At 40.2% G+C, this 22,808-nt stretch overlaps 1 protein-coding gene across 2 annotated transcripts in view; it reads right to left on the reverse strand.

Moving 5' to 3' along the window:
* LOC138751433 (collagen alpha-1(XXVIII) chain-like) overlaps positions 1 to 22,808 on the reverse strand; it is a 216,801-nt gene that overhangs the window by 74,003 nt on the left and 119,990 nt on the right. For both annotated transcript variants that reach the window (XM_069913684.1, XM_069913685.1), the window contains exons 21-22: positions 13,774 to 13,845; positions 5,818 to 5,886 (exon numbers count right to left, since the gene is read on the reverse strand). In XM_069913684.1, coding sequence (XP_069769785.1) covers positions 5,818 to 5,886; positions 13,774 to 13,845 — 141 coding nt within the window. The remainder of the gene's footprint in view (positions 1 to 5,817; positions 5,887 to 13,773; positions 13,846 to 22,808) is intronic.

Consider the following 22,808-nt stretch of genomic DNA (forward strand, 5'->3'; position numbering starts at 1 on the left):
TACAGTTAAACTTCCCCTTTACCACTGTGGACAGCATCCCTTCCATTTCTCAATAATCTGATCTCTTCCAGAGAAAAGAGAGAAATTCCCTGGCCCTCACTTTCCATCATTCTTAATATTTTCTGCTATCTCCAACAAGATTCTACCATCAATTCTACCATAGACATTGGAAATTAAAGATGTGCCTAAATAGGAGACTATTTCCTTTTCTGTCCCTTCTCAGCACTTCACAGAAGAAATAGCAGCAGGAGTAGGGCATTTGTGCCAATTAAATAAGACCATGACAGATCTGACCATGAACTCTATTCCACTTGCCTGCTGATTCCCCATAACTCTCAATTCCTCAACTAATCACAAGAATATCTGTACCTTAAATGTATTTAATGGCTGCCTCTACTGCTTCTAGCCAGATAATTCCACAGATTTTGCGCTCTAATTCTCTGTGCTCTGATTCTACTCCCACAAATCTTGATGCTATATTCCCTAATTCTAGACTCACCTTTCAATGAAAATAACCTCAATGCTTCCATCTCATCTGTTCCTGATCTATTTGTCAATTCCAACTCTCCCTTTCAACTGTACAGCACTGACCTTTCACCTTTTTTCTTCCCATCATTTAAGAACCCAGGTGAAGCAGATGTTCATTTGTACTTCTGTCACTCGCGTGTAAATGTTGTCTCCCTTACATTGGAGAAACCAAACATATTCAGTCTATAGGGACCAGCCTGACTACCCTTTGTCTGTCACTTTGATTCTCCATCCCCTCCTGTACTGTTATACTGAAGCCCAATGCAATCTTGAGCGACACCTATTTACGTTCTGTTTTGGCACGTTTCAGCCTTCATTTTAAATTCCTTAAGTTCCAGTAATTTCCCCATCTCTGCCAGAAATGGCAAGTTATCCTTCACTGATAATGGTTCTGATTTTTTTTCCTCTTTGTTAGTACGCTTTGTTAGTATGCTCAGATCTGCTACAGCTTTAGAAACACAGCACCCACCTACCTGATTCCAGATGATCACACTCTGAAGCGTTAACTAATGAGAAAAGAGCCATTATTTTTATCTGTCTACCTGATCCGTCATATTCAAATTTTGGAATTCAAATTATAAATTTACAGGGTAATTATCAACTACCCTCTGAGTTCTTAAGTTTCTATAAATGAACCTGGAGTAGAAAATGCTGTAACTCTGCCCAAAATGTTTGGGCTGCTTGTGTAGCTGAGGAATCTAACTCCCACTCTGAGTTTACTCAGAGAATTAACGACAGACACAGAGTTTCACCAAACCACACCCAAACTCTTTACTTCTTTTACTACAAAAAATGGAGAGCTAATTATAGAAATTTACTTATTTTTCAAGGGACAAGACAGTTTTGTGAGCCATTCAGCTGATTGATGGCTTCAGTGGTTACACCTTCTCCTGGCAACAGTGGGTTGCTCTGATTAGGGCGTCTTAGCACCTCCTCCTTTTGAGCTCTTTTACTCATACGAGTGGAGACTTGGATCCACTTGGAAGGGCTTTACTTGTTTGCAAACTCTTTCTGAAGTCCCAACAGAAATCTTGTTTTCTTGTGATGTGTTTAGTTGTTCACTGGTTTCTGCAGTTCAATAATCTCCAACAGAGTATCCAACATGAGTTGCTCAGGTGTCTCAGCGAGGTTAAATTCGGTTGGTCGCAACTGGTTGGCATGTCGAGTCCATCTGTCTGGTTCAACCTCCACATGATAGAGAACCTCCCTGATCTTCCTCAGGATTCTCCCTAGCTGCCACTCATCTGACTTAACCCTGTAGACTTGTTGTCCATCCTGAAATGTTCTTTGTTTTGATCCATGCCGGCAGTTGAACTGTCTTTCCATATCCAAATCTCTGCATCCAGGCACTGACTTTTGTGCGGAAACAATATCAAATGGTGCTCTAATTTTCCTACCAAAGATGTTTTCAGCAGGCAAAGTGCCATCAGGAATTTGTGGAGTTATCTTGTAATTTTACAAGAATGTCTGCAGGGTCTCCTCTATTGAACATACCCTCTTGGCTTTGTGTAGACCTCGTTTGAATGTATCCACAAATCCTTCTACCTGATCATTGGACAGTGGAGGATATGGAGGCAAGCAAATATGAGTGATACCATATTGTTTGCAGAATAAATCGAAGTCAGCTGCCATGAACTGTGTCCCATTGTCCAAAACTAATGTTGCACGAGGTCTAAAATGATTGAACATGGACTTGATTTCCATAATTGTAGCCGATGAAGCTGGTCGGGTTACTTTAATGATCTTGGCCATTTGGAGTATGCATCCACTATGATTAGATAGTACTTCCCATTAATTGATCCTGCATAGTCTATATGAAGACGATTCCATGGCCTGCTTGGTTGCGGCCAGGAATGTAAATTTGTATTGACAGGGAATTTCGCAGCCGAAGCACATCGGATACATGACCATGTTAGTTGTTCAAACTGGTCATCCGTCAGAGGCCAATAAACATAGCTTTGTGCAAATGCTTTTCCTCTATTTGTTCCAGGATGTCCCCTGTGAAACTGTTTTAGGATTGCTGACTGCAGAGATTTTTTTAATCACAATCCTTTCTGCAAACAAAAGACAGCCATTAGAGATTGTTAATGATTCTTGTCTTTTAAAAAATGGCTGACTTTCCATTCTTGGACAAATTTTGTCCACCTGTACAATGGTGACACGTGATCTTTTGAACAATGTTATCTTCGCTCGTTGCTTGTCTGACTCTTTTTGCTGTAACAGGCATATTTGAATACCTGGTTGACCTCTGCCTCTACCGAGAGTTCCGTGACAAGAATTTCTTCCGGCTCTGTTTCCTGTTCACTAATAAGCCACGACAATGCATCAGCTTGTCCGATACTTGTAGTCGGCAGGTATTTAATTTTAAAATCATACCCAAAAAGCATGGTTGTCCATCTTGGCAGTTGGTTTGCCATGTAAATTAGAATTCCTTTCTTTGAACCAAATAATAGCAGATTATGATCTGTCAGAAGAGTGAATTACCAGCCATAAAGCATTTTATGGAATTTCTTCACTACAAAAACAATTGCTAGAGCTTCCTTTTCAATTTGTCCATAGTTATGCTCTGCAGCAGTTAGAGAGTGTGTTGCATGTGCAATGGGCTTTTGATTCCCATCTGGGAATATGTGTGAAATGACAGAACCCACCACAGACTGTGATGCATCTGAAGCTACGACAATCTCCAAGTTTGGATCGTAGTGCGTCAAAAGAAGGTTCGAATTTAGCCTTGTCTTAACTTGATTAAACGACTTGATATTTTGAAGTCCATTTCCATTTGCTACCCTTAGTAAGGAGCTTGTTGAGTGGATCATGGAGTTTATGCATCTCTGGCAGAAATGAACTATAATGACTAATAAGTCCCAAGAAAGAACGTAACATGATCACATCTGTGGGTGTAGCCATGCGCCTGATACCATCAGTGTTTTGTGGATCTGGCCGCCGTCCATTCTCAATGATGAAACCCAGATATTTCACTGACTCCATGAAATATGTGCATTTTTCTGGGGGCACTTGAAAGCCAGTCTCTGATGCAGGACAACACGCATTCAAAATGATCAAACAATTCTTGAGCGTGTGTTCCCATGAGCAGGATATTATCTAGGTACACTGCAACTCCTGGAACACCATTCAGCAAAGTCTCTATGCAAGATAACTCGAGCAGTCTTCACTCCAAATGATAGACGGGTGTATCTGAACAGGCCACAGTGCGTGTTGATGGTTAGCAATTCACTGGATTCAGCATCAACCTCCACTTGTAGATATGCCTCGGCTAAGTTGATCTTCACAAAGCATTTGCCACCATTCAGCTTCACAAAAAGGTCATCAGGCAATGGGAGTGGGTATTGATTGTTGTCCAATGATGCATTCAGACTAGTTAAAAAATCAGCACACAGATGTATGGACCCATTTGATTTCTTCACCATCACAATAGTTGCAGCCCATGTTCAAATACTCCTTCATGTTGCAGCTGTTCCATTTCTTGCTCCATTTCTTGCAGTGCTGCATATGGGACAGGTCGTTTTGTCTTGAAAGTCTGTTTCAAATTTGGCAGAAGACAGAGTTTCATCTTCGTTTTAGTGTACCGTCCAAGGCCTTCGGAAAATACCATTGGATGGCGTTGCTTTAATTGTACCAGCAGCTCTTGAGCTGTATTTGCTGCATTTGGGATATCTGCCACTTCTAACTGTTGACAAATATTATTAAGTGGATGGTCCAGTAGGTTCAACCTTTTGATCCAGTCGAGGCCCATGAGATCGAGGTTAGGACATTTTACCAGATAACATGATCCATTTCCTTCTGCACCGTTTAAGCTGACAGAACAGTCAACTTTGCCTAGCAACTCCAGGATACCCCAGAAGTGTTCTTTGCTGTGTTTTTGGTTGGAGTCATTTCTGGCTGACCAATCAGTTTCCACGTTTTCTTTGATATCAGACCCTGTATCAATTTGAAGTCTCACTGGGATGTTGTTAATGCGCACTTTTACATATTTCCTGCATTTGGCATTAGCCACCTTGAAAGTCGCTTTGATTGGTTTCACTTTTGTATGAAGCTAACCTATCAGGTATTTTCCATCTGCCAGTTCTACAGCATTCTGCTTTCTGTCTCCAACTCTTGCATTTACTACAACGCTAGGCAGTTTGGCTGGATGGGCCACACTTTTATTTGGTCTAGCAGGGTCTGCTGATTTGACTGTCTGGACATTGCTTGAAGTTGCCGCTTCCACCATTTTGCTGACGTGTTTTAAATTAATTAAGCATTGGCATTTGGCAGTTAATTTTTGAAGGGTCATGTCAGAGTCCTGCTCAATCTTCGCCGATAACCGCATTCTGAGGTCTGCATCTTGGTGTGACTGCATTCATACTACAAAGACTTGACACTTGAACTGGTCTTCAGTCACTGTAGAGAGTTTAAAACACTCACACTGTTGATTTACCATGCCACAAAATCTTCGGTATCTTTCTTGGTCATTTTTAAACACTGACACCGAATGTTGAAGAGTGATGTTTGTTCACCAAATATTTCTGCCATTACATCAAGTGTTTCCCACAAACTGAGCTCCCAGGGAAATTTTGGCAGAATAAAGTTTATGTGGCGCTCATGTTCTCGAGTGCCTAACTTCCTCCACAAAAGCCTAATTTTCCATGCCTCACTGAACTTGGAAAAGTCTACTGAAAACAAATCTTTATACATTTTTGCACCAAGTTTCAAAAGTGCACGACTCATTAAACTCAGTGATAGATTCATTAATGCGTCTGCAGAATTTGTTTTAACCACAGGCTCACTTTCCTCAATGATTGAAGCTCCAATGGACATTTTTGCTGCCAGCTGGACCATTAGCTTCACTTGTATCAATTCAAAGCTCTCTTGCTGTTGTTTGAGGACAGCCTTGAGCTGTTCCATTGTTACTGACATTTTGCTTCAGCCTCATCGCCAAAAGATGTTGTAAATGTCCCCAGAATGTTTGGGCTGCACACATAGCTGAGGAATCTAACTCCCACTTTCAGTTTACTCAGAGAATTAATGACAGTCACAGAGTTTCACCAAACCAGACCCAAACTCTCTTGACTTGTTTTACTACAAAAAAAATGAAGTGAGCCATTTATTGAAATTTACACAAGCTTGACTTCAAGGCACGTGATTGAAGGCTCCAGTGGTAACACCCACTCCTGGCAACTATGAGTCACTCTGATTAGGGTGTCTTACCAGAAAATTAATCAAAACTGTTTTCACATGCATTGATAATTAGTACACACTGGTTAGATTTTAACACAAATGATTTGTTTTTACCTTTGGTCCTGCAAATCCTTTACCTGCAGGCCCTGGTAACCCAACTTCGCCATGTCTCCCAGGTTCCCCCTGTAGTTAGAAAGAAATTACATAATTGCAATGCTTGCAAAACTTACACAGATTGAAACTACAAAGCAGATTCTTAAACTAGTCATAAACATCTCAGTTGTGGAAAAATAGGGAGGGGGAGATTCTTTTTCATAGATTGTAATTACAAATTGCTTTGTTTTGGGCAGTGTAGTGAGTCAGTAGTTAGTGCTGCTGCCTTATTACTTGAGGGATCTAAGGTCCAAGAATACAGAGTAGGTGCATTTTACATGTTCTCCCTGTGACCATTTTTCTGCTGGCAGATATAGTTTTCTTCCACATCTCAAAGAAGATCTGATAGTTGAATCGGTTACTGTAAATTAACTTTTAATATGGTGGCCAAAATAATCAAAAAGGAGTCTGATTTAGACTTACAGTACATTAACTATCCCTTTCACTCCACAAGCCCATACCGTCCGATTATACCCTATTGACCTGCACATCCAGTTTGTTTTGAATAATGGGAGGAAACTGGAGCACCTGAAGGAAACCCATGCAGACAGGGGAAAACATACAAACTCCTTACAAACAGCACTGGATTCAAACCCCGGTCAATAGCACGCTAATAGCATTGCTCTAATTGCTACACTAACCATGCAGCCTCACATGGTTGGTGAGTGTGTGAAAGAGAATGAGTTGTGTGTTCTTCCTGTGATGCTGTGGCTTTTCTCCAATGGTCTAGTTTCTTCCCACAACCCAAAAACATGCTGGTTTGCCTAATGTCACTTGATTAGTTGGTGGCTGCAGAATCAGGGGGATTGGTCATTCAAGAGAAAATAGGTTGCAGGGAAATAAATGGGGAATTGAGCAGAGTAGGTTGCTTCAAGCGTCTGTACAGACTTGCTTAACCAAATGTCTTGTTGCCTGTCAGTGAGATTTGAGATCGTTGAAGGACTGCAGTGAAATAAGGGAATGTAACTGATGGGATTGTTCTGGGGATAGTATAAATCCAATGGGCTGAATGGCCATCCATGCTGAAATTAGTTATTCCCTCTCAAAGTGGGGCTTTATATACTGCTTATATTGCCTCATTTGATCCAATAGTCATATTGGATCAAATGAGGCAATATACGAATTTTCAAGGTGTACTTTTAAGGTGGCTAACACCAAATGCAGGAAATAGAATTATTCACCTTCTAGAATGCAGGAATTGTTTCCTATTTATCAAATAATGGAATGCAGCAGAACTTTGCTGATATAAACAGATGTGCTATGTGGAAAAAAAATCTACTATATTTGTGCCTTGAATCTATTTTTTTCTGAAGTTCCATCACAGAGCTCTCCTCTCCTCAACTGCACACTCGGCCATTGAGATGTCTTGCCTCCTATTTTCAACCTTACTGCAATGCAATTGATCCAGTGGACAAAAGAACTGATAAACAATCTACTTCAGGCCTACACTTTCTTTCAGTTGAATACTATCCCCATGTCACTTTTCTCTTTAATTTTGTTTCAACCGCATGGAGGCATAGTATTTCCTTAATCAGTTTGCCCTCCCCCACCACCACAACATTCACTTTCCCTGTAAAGCCCTATCCATCCCTCCCCAGCTCTGTCTGCAGCATAAAAATAAATTAGATTTTTCTTTCTCAGTCTGACAAAAGCTCTTTGATCAGAAGCACTAACTCTATTTCTCTTTTCATGGAAGCAGCTTGGCTGCTGAGTGTATCCATTTTTTTTTTTTTTGTTTTTACCTTATCTAATAGAAGCTGTCGAGTTTTATATTCTAGACCATATCTGAACTATTATGTGGATTTGTGTGGCAGTGTTTTTTTTCTGCAGTCTGTGAAACAGGGCTACAATTGTTTTCACTTTGGTTATAGCCTTTGTGCAATGCTTATCTTTACCAACAGCTTCTTGCTGTGCAGAATTATTTTTTTGTAGGTGAAACATAAGGAAAGTTGGCAGAATTTCTGCAAGGGTTTTTATGATCTGCCGAGAGAGAAGCTGCATGTAATTTCAAAGGCCAATGTCTTGTATTTTGTGAAGAAAATAGTTGACTGTTAATTGGATGAATTGTGCATAGGTATTATTAATTAAGAAAAGGTTGTGCCTCTAGTTTGCTTCCCAACAAACTACTAACCAAACAAAACACTCAATGTCCCTTCAAAACCAGTAACTGAGCAAACATAAAAAGAGTAAAACCAAATTCATGGAAAGCTTTGAGAAGCCTAGGTCTCAAGGCATCTCTTTCCTCACAAGCACATCACTCTTACCATCTTGTCTATCTCATTACTCAGTTCCCAAAATTAAAATTTAAAAAATAAATCTATTTAAATTGCATCTGTATTTGTCATTACTAATCAGCAAATCCACATTCTCAGTGAATTATTGTCACAGCTTGAAAACACACATCTTGAATTATTTACACAAATTAGTTCTGAATTTGTTGTCCATATAACCATATAACCACTTACAGCACAGAACAGGCCAGTTCGGTCCTACTAGTCCATGCCGTAGCAAATCCCCACCCTCCTAGTCCCACTGACCAGCACCCGGTCCATACTCCTCTAGTCCCCTCCTATCCAAGTAACGATCCAGTCTTTCCTTAAACGTAACCAATGATCCCGCCTCGACCACGTCTGCCGGAAGCTCATTCCACATCCCCACCACCCTCTGCGTAAAGAAATTTCCCCTCATGTTCCCCTTATAATTTTCCCCCTTCAATCTTAAACCATGTCCTCTAGTTTGAATCTCCCCCTTTCTTAATTGAAAAAGCCTATCCACATTTACTCTGTCTGTCCCTTTTAAAATCTGGCACCCCCTAGTTCATTCAACTCCTCCTTCTGGTACTGATGGACAGATTGATATAGTTGGTCTTGGCCCACATTATTTTCAACCCTAAAAAAAGACATTTATATTCCATTTAACTTTCACTTTTCCATTGAGCTTATGCCTAATTTACTAATAACTCCACAAACTCCAGCCTCTATTTTGGTTGCCCTCTAGTGTATAAGATGAGTAGCTGCAAGATTTTTAAAAAAATTTACCAAGTGGGACTATATTGATTTTTAGTGCATTCACACTAATAATTTGAAAAGTAGCAGAATTTCAGTTCAACATTGACCACATCCCATACATTTCTCCTTTTCAGGCAGTCCATTGAGATCGAGAATGACCAGGTTCTATTCCAGTGCTGTGGGTTCTAATCTGATGAGGCCAATGAGGGAACCACAGATTTTACCAAGGTCCCTTGTTACACTATCAAAGCATAGGGTCATTAAGGAGGATCCCTTCATTATTGACATATAGCTCTCTTTCATAATTTTATCTGTGTAAAAATGTTCCATGATGCTGTAGTATCATTACATTAGAATTCTGTAATTTTACTCACTGGCAATAGTCTCATTGCTCTGCACTTTCCTGCACCATTTTTTGTTCCACCATGGGAAAGAACATGAGTAACAGCTGTCTTTGCAAACCCCGGCACCATTCCAGAATTCCTTGACATGATTTTCTCTGATTTTCATCAGAATTCCTGTAACCCTTTCTTACTTCCTTAAGAATCTTAAAATGTGTTTTACCAAGTATCTGACATTTATCTACTGTAGATTTACAAAACTCTTCCACAATCACGGTGATACTAAGATGTAATTAATACGGCTGCATATTTCACCTGCAACATCCTATCTAGAACAAACAGATTAGCCGTTTCTTTGTGGGAAAAACAGGTAAAAAAACATATTTATAGCTTCAACAGTCGGTGTACTACCTGCTAATGTGTCCTCACACAATTCCACTTTCAGTGGCACCACTCTGTTCCTTGTTTCTTATATCAGTCTCATTTTTAAACTACGCGAAAAGAGAAAAGTTTTCTTCTGATTTCATCTCATTGCACCATCTCCCTAACTCAAATTGATCAGTTCCATAATGAATGTTGGAAGGAAATTATTTTAAAGACATGGGGACTATCAGTAAAATAATGGAACAACATGGATAACATTTTTTTGCTATTCTACACGTCGCAATGTTATATGGCCATACTGCAATGCAAACTCTTTGCACACCTGAATTCAACATCAGGTCAACTGAAATCATCTTTGGCCAATGTTCTCATCAATATTCCTATTATTCTGCACTGACAAATTAAGGCTCCCCGCAAATTGGAAGTAAAACACCCTGCATCTCAGCAGTTCCCAACCAGATGGCATCAATATCGACCTCCAATTTCCATTAACCCCCCCTACCTCGGTCTCCTTTTTTCTCTCCCCCTCTGTCTTTCTCCAGCTCCCCCTCACTTCCTTTCCTTGTCTTATTAGAGAGCTCTCCTTGACCCTCTGCTCTCTCCCCCTTTCACTTCTCAGCTTCTTTCTCTTCTACCCTCTCACTTGTATCCACCTCTTATCTGTTAGCTCGTGGTCCTCCTCCTTCCCCTTTCTCCATCCTCTCCTCCGTCTTTTCATTCAGGGGTCTGTCTGATTTTCCACAGTCCTAATGAAGAACTCAAGCCCAAAAAAGTTGATTGCTTTTTATTTCCTATGGATGCTGCATGCCTGCTGAGTTTTTCCAGCACTTTTGTGTTTTGCACAGAACCACAGCATCTGGAGATTTTTTTGTTTACCTTTGTGATGGACCATCTATGTTCTTGCTGTGACTACTTGAGGGTTTCCTTGGATGGTCCAGTTTACTCCCAAATGCAGAAGACAAAATGGTTGGATGTTTAAATGGCAAATGTAAATTGTCTATATTGTAGTAGGTGACAGCAGAATTGAAGGAAAGGGAATGGAAAAGTTGATGGGATACGAGAGGAAAAAAATGGAATTAGTGCTTGATGGTTGGCGTGATTGCTGTGGTCCAAAGGGCCTGTATCTGGGCTGCATGTCTCTCAACACAAATGAATTTCCAGAGACTTAAGTTAATGATTTAAATATAATTTTTAAAAAGTGTTATTTTATTGGAATGTTAAAATGGAAAGCATTTCCAAATAAAATATAGTCTGGATCAATTTTTTCAATGGCTTGATTTTTCTAGAGGAACTCAATAACTTTAGATGCTGGAATCTCTGAGAAAACAATGAGAAGTTGGAGGAAACTCAAAGGCCAGGCAGCATCCATGTAGAGAAATGGTCAGTCAATGTTTTGAGCTCAGAGTTAGGCTGTTAAGGAACAGTTGTAAAGAGAAATGTTACGGACAGAATTATATAATTTTTTAAAAATTAAAATTACAAAATGACTCGCTAATGGGTTCCAAGGATACACAGTGTATCCAGAGAATAGGCAGCTAAGCAGAGGGGGTGACGTAGCTCTGTTGGTAAGGAACATTAAATCATTAGAAAGAGGTTACGTAGGATCAGAAGATAAAGAATAATTGTGGGTTAAGTTAAGAAATGGCAAGGGTAAAAAGACACCGTTGACCTCCAAATAGTAGTTGGGAAGTGGACCACAAATTATAACAGCAGATAGAAAATGTATGTCAGAAGAGTAATGTTATGGTAGTCATGGGGAATGACTACATGCAAGTAGATTGCGAAAACCAGGTTGGGACTGGATCTCAAGAGAGAGGATTTGTAGATAACTTCTTGGAACAACTTGTGGCTGAGCCGACCAAGAACATGGCAGCTCTGTATTGGATATTATGCAATGAACCAGAGTTGATAAGGGAGTTGAAGGTAAGGGGACCCTTAAGATGCAGTGATCCTAATACCACAAAATTCATCCTGCAGTTTGAGTGGGAGAAACTGAAATCAGATGTGTTAGTATACCAGTGGAATAAAGGGCCCAACAGAGGTACGAGGGAGGAACTGGCAAAAATAAATTGGAAAGGCAATTTCCAATGGCTGGAGTTTCTGTGAGAAATAAGGAAATGCAGGAGAGGTATAATTAAAAAAAATAAATATTTGAATGGGGAAAAAAATGACACATCTGTGGTTGACAAGAGAAGCCAAAACCAAATTAAAAGCAAAAGAAAGGGAATACATGGAAGCAAAAATAGTGGGAAGATGGAGGATTGAGAAGTTTTAAAAACTGACAGAAGGTTATTTGGAAGGAAAAGATGAATGTTGAAAGGGGACTAGCAAATAATATCAATAAAGATTATAAAATCTTTTAAGTACATTAAGGGTAAATCAAAACAGGCAAGAATAGATTTATGACCGATAAGAATAGATTTATGACCGATAAGAATAGATTTATGACCGAGAAGAGTAGATTTATGACCGAGAAGAGTAGATTTATGACCGATAAGAATAGATTTATGACCGATAAGGATAGATTTATGACCGATAAGAATAGATTTATGACCGATAAGAATAGATTTATGACCGATAAGAATAGATTTATGACCGATAAGAATAGATTTATGACCGATAAGAATAGATTTATGACTGATAAGAATAGATTTATGACCGATAAGAATAGATTTATGACCGATAAGAATAGATTTATGACCAATAAGAATAGATTTATGACCGAGAAGAGTAGATTTATGACCGAGAAGAGTAGATTTATGACCGATAAGAATAGATTTATGACCGATAAGAATAGATTTATGACCGATAAGAATAGATTTATGACCGATAAGAATAGATTTATGACCGATAAGAATAGATTTATGACCGATAAGAATAGATTTATGACCGATAAGAATAGATTTATGACCGATAAGAATAGATTTATGACCGAGAAGAATAGAGTTATGACCGAGAAGAATAGATTTATGACCGATAAGAATAGATTTATGACCGATAAGAATAGATTTATGACCGTTAAGAATCGATTTATGCCGAGAAGAATAGATTTATGACCGAGAAGAATAGATTTATGACCGAGAAGAATAGATTTATGACCGATAAGAATAGATTTATGACCGATAAGAATAGATTTATGACCGATAAGAAATGATCCTGGGAGACAAGGAGAATAGCAGAGGAACTGAATAAGTATTTTGAATCAGTCTTAATTGTGGAAGACATTTGCAGTATATTGGACTTTCAAAGGTGTCAAGGAAGAGAGGTGAGTGCAGTCGTAATCATTAGAGAGAAGGTGCTTAGGGAGCTGAAAAGTCTTCTGGACCAGATTACACCCTTGGGTTCTGAAAGAAGAAGCTTTTGAGATTGTGGAGGCATTAGTAATGATCCTTCAAGAATCAATAGGTTCTGGCATGATTCCGGATGACTGGGAAATTGCAAAGATCAGTCCACTATTTACAGAGGGAAACAGCAGAAAGGAAAGCAGTCTAACATTGGTGGTTGGGAAGTTGTGAGAGTCGATTGTCAAGGATGTGGTTACCTGACAAGATAGGCCCAAGTCAGCATGGTTTCTTTAAGAGAATATCTTGCCTGACAAACTTACTGCAGTGTCTTGTAGAAACCACAAGCAGTCTAGACAAAGGATATGGTTGTTGTATATTTGGACTTTCAAAGGGCTTTTGACAAGGTGCTACACATAAGGCTGCTTAACAAAATGTTGAATGTTGAAAGGGCTGAAAAGAGTAGATGGGGTAAAGTTGTTTCCCATGATAGGGGAGTCTAGGACAAGAGGGCACAACTTCAGAATTCAAGGGCACCCATTTAAAGCAGAGGTGTGTAGGAATTTCTTCAGCCAGCGGGTGGTGGCGTCTAAAATTTGCTACCATGGGCAGCTGCGGAGGCCAGGTCATTGGGGTTATTTAAGCCAAAGATTGATAGCTATCTGAATAGTCATAGTATCAAAGGTTATGGGGAGAAGGCAGGGGAGTGGGGCTGAGTGGGTCAGCTCATTTCAGAATGGCAGAGAAAACTCAACAGACTGAGTGGCCTACTTCTGCTCCTACATCTTATTGTTCTATGGTCTTAAAATGTTGACTGACATTTTCCCTTAATGGATGTGGCATAACCTGCAGTATGGCATTTCTGTTTAGTTCTTTAATATTAAGGCAACATAAAGGATTTACCTTGGGTCCAGCAGGTCCGGCAGGCCCTGGATGTCCAAGAAAACCACTGGGTCCTGTTTTACCAGGATAACCCTAGAAAATAACAAAAAAAAATCCAAATGAATAAACATTACCATTGAAAACAAAATCCATGAACATGTATCTTACATGAAAATAGCAGAAACAGTTTATAACTGCATGTGAAACTCTCCCTTGTAAAAGGTTTTCTAATCGCACCTAATAGACTGAATAGGCCTGGGATTGTCTGATCTCGGAAGCTAAGCAGGTTCAGTGCTGGTCAGTATTTGGAGGGGAGACTGCCTAGGAAAACCAGCTGCTGTAGGTTTCTGTGAGGGGAGTTGGACAAAGTGATGACTCTCTGTCTGCCTTATGGTCATGATAATAATGGAACCTTTACCTTTACCAAGCGATATTTACTAATTTGTGGAGACAAACCTCTTGCACTGTATCCAACTCATGCTGCTGCATGAACTTCTCAGATTCACCTAAATTTAAAAGTTGGCTCTTCTATTTTTACAGTAAAGTTTTTCCGAAAACAATCTCGAACTAATTTGAGATATTCACTTTGGGAATTTTATGAACGGTACAAGATTGATGTGCAGGTATTGATGACCAACCATTTCAATAATCCCAAAATTAAGTCAGTCCCAACATGCCTCAATTCTCATGCACAAATTGTCATATCTTCCTGAAATTTTCATCATTTGAAGTTCAATCATTTCACCTTAATCTTTCAGTTTGATTAGGGTCCTTCCTGTGCCAGATTTTCCAAGGGCAGGGGAAGACTTTCAATTGGGAATTATACTTTTCCCCACATGGAGATTTAACCCAACAGTGCTCTTTTGTTATAAAACCTGTACAGAGCTGTTGCTAATTGTAATGAGTAGTAGAACCTTGCAGGGAAGCGCTGTGTCTTCTCTCCTCACACTCTGTGGGTCTTCACCACCAGCAGCTCCAACAGTTTCCCCATTTTTTTAGTTGAAATATAGGATAAGGGGTATTTCCCCAACCAAGAGGATGCTTAACCCATGGCAGTGCAATCCCTGACTTTGACCCTAAACCAGAGGTGAAGGCAGGACACCATATATGTTTGGAGGCCCAATAGGGACGATGTGTTCCTCTTGGCCTAGAACCATGTTTCTCAACCTTTTTCCCTCTCACATAAGTAATTCCTTGTTAACCACAGAGTAATGTTAATCCTTTGGCATAGGATACCTCAGCTCTACACAAGAATAAAGAAAACAGGAGGAGTAGGCTATTCAATCCCATTTACCGAGCCTACCAGTCAAAAAAATCATAGTTGTACTTACACCTCTTGCATTTTCCTGCATTAAACCATATCCTTGAATCCCTCAATACCTAATAATTTATTAATTTCTTCCTTGAATATACTCAGTGACTGAGCCCAGCAGGATTCCCAAGATTCATTACTTCTCATCTCTCTCCTGAATGACAAAATTCTTATTTTGGGACAATGACACCTGGTTTCAATTATCCTCATCCAGGGGAAACATTAATTCAACATCTAGCCCATAATACCCAGAAGAACATTGCAATTTTCAACAAAACATTTTTTGAAGTTAAACCTTCATTTGATATTCCATGACCCCAGGAATCAATTTGTGAATTTTCACTAAACTCAATTGATGGCAGCTATATCCTTTCCTTTTAGAGAGGCTAGATCCATACACTATATTCCACATGCTTACTCACCAGGGCTTAGAGTCATGGAGTTCGACAGCATGGAAAAAGGCCCTTCGATCCACTTGTCCATGTGGACTAAGCCTGTCCTACTTATCTGCATTTGGCTCATATCCTTCTAAACCTTTGTACCTGTCCAAATGTATTTTTAACATTGCAATTGTCCCAGCTTCTTTCACTTCCTCTGGCAGGTCATTCCATATACCAACACTGTGAGAAAGAAGGTGTGCCTCAGATCCCTTTTTAACCTTTCCCTTCTCACCTTAAATCTATGCCCTCTGGTTTTACATTCTCCTGCCCTGGGAAAAGAACTATGACTATTTACCTTCTCCATGTCCCTTATGACTTTATAACCTCTGTAAGATCTCCCTTAGCTTCCTACAGTCCAGGGAGAAAAGTCCTAGTCCAACCCATCTCTCCTTATAATTCAAGCTTACCAGTCTCAGTACTATTCTTGTGAGCCTTTGCTGCACCATTTCCAATTTAAGGATATATTTTATATAGCTAAATCACCAAAATTGCCACAGAACTCCAAATGTGGTCTCACCAAAGCTTTGTGCAATTCCTACATGACATCGCTGCTCCTGTACTCAATATACTGAATGAAGAAGGCAAATGTGCCAAATGCATAATTAGTCATCCTGACTACTTGTCTTGTCACTTTCATGGAACTATGTACCCTAGTGTCTCTTTGTTCTACTTCACTTCTCATGGCTCTCACTGTATAAGTTCTGCCCTCATTTAACCTGGCAAAGTGCAACACCCCCTAGTTCATTTAAATCCTGTTGTGATGTTAGATAACCTTCGTTGTACACAATTCCACCAGTTTTGGTGTTATCTGCAAACTTATCAAACATGTTAACTACATCAGCACCCAAGTCATGAATATATGTGACAAACAACAGTGAACCCAACACCAACTTCTAAAACAAACCCTTAGTAACAACTCTTCTCCTCAGTCAATCCAATTCAGTATCCTACTGGCCAGTTCTCCTGACAACCCATGCAAACTGACCTTCCTACAACATGTCAAGTGTCTTGCCAAAGTCCATATTGACAATGTCTACATCCCTGCCTCAATCTTTCTCTTCAACTCTTCAGAAAAAAACTCCATTTTGAGAGACTTCCACAAAGTAATGTTGCCTATCCCTAATTGTCTTACCAAATGAAAGTTGATCCTGCCTCTCAGACTCCCTTCCAGTTACTTACTCAACACTGATGTTAAGCTCACAATTAATTTAAAAGTTCAAAGCAGATTAAATGTGAGATTCAAAGTCTCATTGCATATAAGATCATAAGATGTAGGAGCAGAAGCAGGCCCTTTGACCCATGAAGTTCACGCCACCATTCCATCATAAGCATCCATTTTCCCACTCAGCCCCACTCCCCTGTCTTCTGCCTATAGCCTTTGATACCCGATTAAGATACCTAGCAATCTTTGCCTTAAATACACCCAATGACTTAACCTTCACAGCCACCCATATTAGCAAATTCCAGAGGTTCAACACTCACTAGCAAAAGAAATTTCTCCACATCTCTGTTTTAATTGGGCACCCTTCAATCTTGAAGTTGTCTCCTCTTGACCTATACTCCCCTATCATAGGAAGCAACTTTGCCACATCTACTCTGTCCAGGCTTTTCAACATTCAAAATTTCTTCTGAACTCCACGGAGTACAGTCCAAGAGCCATCAAACATTCCTCATATATTAATCCCTTCATTACAGAAATCATTCTTTTGAATCTCCTCTGAAACCTCTCCAATGCCAGCACATCCTTTCTTAAATAAGAACCACAAGCTATAACCCATGCTCTGAGTGAAGCCTCAGCAGTGCCTTATAAAGCCTCAACATCATATTGCTTCTCTTGTATCTTATTCCTCTTGATATGCATGACAACATTGCATTTGTCTTCTTCACCACCAACTCAACCTGGATGTTAATCTTTAGGGTATCCTGCACGAGGACTCCCAAGTCCCTTTGTACCTCCAAAGTGCATGACTATACACTTTCTAACACTTTCACAACTATTTTCCCTTGTCCTCACCTACCAACCCCACATCCAACATATTATCCTCCATAATTTCTATCACTTACAACATGATCCCACTACCGAACACATCTTCCCCTCTCTGCCTTCCATTGAGACTGCTCCCTCCACTCATCCCTTCCCATCAATCACTCCCTTGGCACTTTCCCATGTAGCCGCAGGAAGTGCCACACAGTGCCCACAACTCCTCTCACACCAACATTTGGGGCCCTAACCAGTCCTTCCAAGTGAAGCAACACTTCATTTGTGTATCTGAAGGAGTCATCTAATGCATAGATTGGAGGAGCAACACCTAATTTTCCACCTTGGCATTCTCCAACCAGATGACATAAACTTAGGATTCCCCAGTTTCTGTTAACCTTCTCCACATTCTTCTCTCTCTTCTCTATCCCTCTGTCTTCTTTCCTCCAGCTCTCCACCCCCTTCACTCTCCATTTACTAAGTCATCCCTTCTCCTCTTGTTTGCTGGTATGCCTTCCTTCCCTTATCCATTTATTACCTCCTGACTTTGGGACTATGCTCCTCCCACTACCCCTAACCATTTTGTTCAGGCACCTTCCCACATTTTGGTCACACCTTGATGAAGGCCTCAAGCCTGAAACATTGGTTATGTATCTTTATCTTTGCTATAAAAAGTACACCATTTGACTTGCTGAATTTCTCCAGCATTGTGTTTTTTTTAAACTTTCTAACATTACATTTCTTTTGCTACTTATTTGCCCATTCACCTAATCTATCTAAGTCGCTCTGCAGCCTCTCCATTTCCTCCTTACCACCTGCCCTCCCACCTATCTTTGTATCATTTGCAAACTTTGCTAAAAATCTATTTATTCTGCAATCCAAATCATTAACATATAATGCAAAAAGAAATGGGCCCAACACTGATCCCTGCAGAACATTACTGGTTCCAGTGATTAGCAGGAAACAGAGTGGGAATACAGGGATCTTATTCCCATGCTAATATCTTTCCTGTAATTCCATGGGCTCTCATCTTGTTAAGTTGCCTCATATGAGGCACCTTGTCAAAGACCTTTTGAAAATCTAAATATTCAACATCCACTGAATCTCCTTTGTCTCACCTGCTTATAGTTTCCTTAAAAAAAGCAGGCAAGATTTTTCCTGAAGCAAACAATTCTGACTTTGGCCTATTTTGTCAAACACCTCCAGGTACACCATAATCTCATGCTTGACAAACAACTCCAACAACTTCTTAATCACAGGGTCAGATCAACAGATCAGACAGCTGAATTGACTCTGCTTCCATTTCCACAGACATTGACTGACCTCCTGAATATTTCCACCATTTTCAGTTTTTATTTCAGATTTCCAGCATCTGTGGTTTTGATTGATTTTAATTTCTTAGCCTTATTTTAAGGTACGGCATCTGGAAGCAGATCAGCTGTCCTCACACTGACCCTTCTCTATTAAACCCAAATGTTGCAAGATTGGAGTTGGAATTGCGATGAGTTTGAAATTTTAATTACATTGTGCCTTTTGCAATTCACCATTTTTATGAGGGTGGGGGGGCGGGGTGTTAATGCTATTCGGACATCTTAATCTTTGTCATCTCTCATTCCTAACATGGCCTGATGTTTTTTTGTTTGTTTGCTGGTTGCAATGATGAGGGGAACATATGAGAATGAGGGAAGAAACTTTATTCCACTGGGAGAAGTAATGGAATTTTAGAAATATGTATCTGTTATTATGTTGGCTCCAGTTCTCACACGTTCAAACCAATAGCTGTCAAGCTATCCATTGAGATGATTCCACAATGAAGGATCAATTCCAATACTGAGAAGATGTCAAAGGACAGTATATTCTGTTAGAATTGGCCAACCCACAGCATGTTTCCACTGCAGAACTCCATCAAGACAGTTTTTCCTTTCAATCGGCTAGTCTCTTTTTTCTAAGGATGGCCTTTTTGTATCAGCTATTTCCACTTCTAACATTTTTAATTGCTGCACTGATGTGATCTTTTGTATGATTTGACAATACACTCCATGTCTATTCTCTGCTTTGAATGCTTTTCTGTTTGACTACACTAGTCTGCTCATGGTGTTTCTTTTCCCCACTAATTCTGCTAATAGTTTCACAATTCTGATGAATACATTGCTCAATGTATTAACCCATACTTTACATTCACTACATTTTCTGCACTGGTTTCCTAGATGTGCTGTTATTTTTCTTCTATTATGGTGCAATTAAGGAGAGAAGATAAAGTGTACTGATATCTCAGAAGATAATACGGAAGGCTCATCCTATTCAGGAGGATTCATCAGCAGGTTGTGGGGTTCACAAAGAAGTATTAGTTGACGTTGGCAGAATGTTTTTCAGCATGTTTTCTTAACTATGCAGTCATATAATTAATGTTTATCAGATGGATATTGGAGGGAAAATTTTTCTCAGCTTCAGATCTGGCAACACAGAGTTAAATAGTACAAAAGAATGCTACAACACAGAAAATCATCCATTCGGCCCTTCTAGTCTGTGCCAACCATTATTTTGCTAGTCTCATTGACCTGTTTCCATTCCATAACCCTCCAGACCTTTCCCTTCCATGTATCTATGTAACTTATTCTTAAAGTTAAGATCGAGCCCACATTCACCACATCAGATGACAGTTCATTCCACACTCCCACCTCTCTCTGAGTGAAGAACTTACCCCTTTCATCTTAAAACTATGACCTCTTGTATTTATCTCCTCCAATCTAAGAGGAAAAAGCCTACCTGCATCCACTCTGTCTATACCTTTCATTATCTTGTAAACCTATCAAATCTCCCCTCATTCTTCTTCACTCCAAGGAATAAAGTCCTAACATGTTTAATCTTTCCCTGTAATTCAACCCCTGAAGACCCGGCAACATCCTGGAAAATCTTCTCTGCATTCTTTTTTTTTTGAATAATTTATTTTAATTTTCATAGACTAGTAAATTTCAAATATTTTTTTTACATTCATGTAACATACAGAGTCTGTATTTATCCTCCCCTCACATCCCCACCACCACCACCCTCCCCCTTCCCACTCCCCACCTTTCTGCACTCTTTCAGTTTTATTGATAACCTTCCTGTAGTTAGGCGACCAGAAATGCATACAGTGCTCCATATTTGGCATCACCAACAACTTCAACATTTCATCACAACTCTTATACTCAATACTTTGATTTATAAAGGCGACGATGCTAAAAGCTTTCTTTATAACCCTGTCCACCTGAGACTCCATCTTCAGGGAACAATGTGTCTGTATTTCCCAGATCTCTCTGCTCCTCCACACTCCTCAGTGCCCTATCATTAACTCTGTATGTCCTACCTTGGTTTGCCCTTCCAAAATGCATCACCTCACTCTTGTCTGCATTAACCAACATGTGCCATTTTTGGCCCATTCTCCCAAATGGTCCAGATCCCTCTGCCAGCTTGAAAATCTTCCCTGTTGTCCACAATGCCTCCTATCTTTGTGTGATCAGCAAACTTGCTCATCCAGTTTACCACATTATCATCCAGATTATTGATAAATACAACAATGGTCCCAACACAGATCCCTGAGGCACACCACTAGTAACAGGCCTCCAGTCTGAGAAGCAACCATCCACTATCATTCTCTGCTTTCTCCCACACATCCTATTACGAATCCAGTTAATCCAGTTTACAATCTCTCCATGAATACCTAGTGTCATAACATTCTGAACTAACCTCCTATATGGGACCTTTTCAAAGGCTTTACTAAAGTCCATGCAGACAACAACCACAGCCTTTTCTTCATCTACATTCTTGGTAAATTCCTCAAAAAACTCTACAAGATTTGTTAAACATGACCTACCATGCACAAAGCCATGCTGACTGTCTTAATCAGCCCCATGACTGTCCAAATACCTATCTATTCCATCTCTCAGAATTCCTTCCAATAATTTACCTACTACTGACATCAGGGTCACCAGCCTATAATTACCTGGTTTGTTTTTGGAGTCTTTTTTTAAACAATGGGACACCTATCTTCCAATCCTCTGGCGCCTCACTCGTGGCTAAGGACATTTTGAATATATCAGCCAGAGCCCCTGCAATTTCTACACTAGACTCCCTCAAGGACCAAGGGAATATCATATCCAGCCCAGGGATTTTATTTACCTTCATTCACTGTAAGGCAACAAGCACCTCCTCCTCTTTAATCTCCGTTTGTTCCATGACCCTTCTGTTTATTTTTCTTGCTTATGCACTATTCCAGCTTTCTGAGTAAATACTGTTGCAAAAAAAACTCTGTAAGATCTCCCCCATTACATGAGACTCCATACATAGTTGACCACTCTGATCTTCTCTTCAAGAACCTTGTTGCCTATGCTTGCTGTACACCTCCCTTTTCTTCTTAACCAGATCACCAATATCCCATGAAAAACCCTAAGCCTGTTAACTTTGTCTTTAATCCTAACAGGAACATGCAAACTCTGTACTCTCAAAATTTCACCTTTGAAAGCCATCCACTTACTTAACACACCCTTGCCAGAAAACAACATATCCCAATCCATTCTTCCTAGATCCTTTCTCATTTCCATAAAATTTGCCTTCTTCCAAATTATAATCCCAACATGAGGACCAGACTTATCGTTTTCTATAATTCTTTGGCTTGGCTTCGCGGACGAAGATTTATGGAGGGGGTAAAAAGTCCACGTCAGCTGCAGGCTCGTTTGTGGCTGACCAGTCCGATGCGGGACAGGCAGACACGATTGCAGCGGTTGCAAGGGAAAATTGGTTGGTTGGGGTTGGGTGTTGGGTTTTTCCTCCTTTGCCTTTTGTCAGAGAGGTGGGCTCTGCGGTCTTCTTCAAAGGAGGCTGCTGCCCGCCAAACTGTGAGGCGCCAAGATGCACGGTTTGAGGCGTTATCAGCCCACTGGCGGTGGTCAATGTGGCAGGCACCAAGAGATTTCTTTAGGCAGTCCTTGTACCTTTTCTTTGGTGCACCTCTGTCACGGTGGCCAGTGGAGAGCTCGCCATATAATACGATCTTGGGAAGGCGATGGTCCTCCATTCTGGAGACGTGACCCATCCAGCGCAGCTGGATCTTCAGCAGCGTGGACTCGATGCTGTCGACCTCTGCCATCTCGAGTACCTCGACGTTAGGGGTGTGAGCGCTCCAATGGATGTTGAGGATGGAGCGGAGACAACGCTGGTGGAAGCGTTCTAGGAGCCGTAGGTGGTGCCGGTAGAGGACCCATGATTCGGAGCCGAACAGGAGTGTGGGTATGACAACGGCTCTGTATACGCTTATCTTTGTGAGGTTTTTCAGTTGGTTGTTTTTCCA

The sequence above is a fragment of the Narcine bancroftii genome, chromosome 1 (genome assembly GCF_036971445.1).
Source record: "Narcine bancroftii isolate sNarBan1 chromosome 1, sNarBan1.hap1, whole genome shotgun sequence".
Classification (NCBI taxonomy): Eukaryota; Metazoa; Chordata; class Chondrichthyes; order Torpediniformes; family Narcinidae; genus Narcine; species Narcine bancroftii.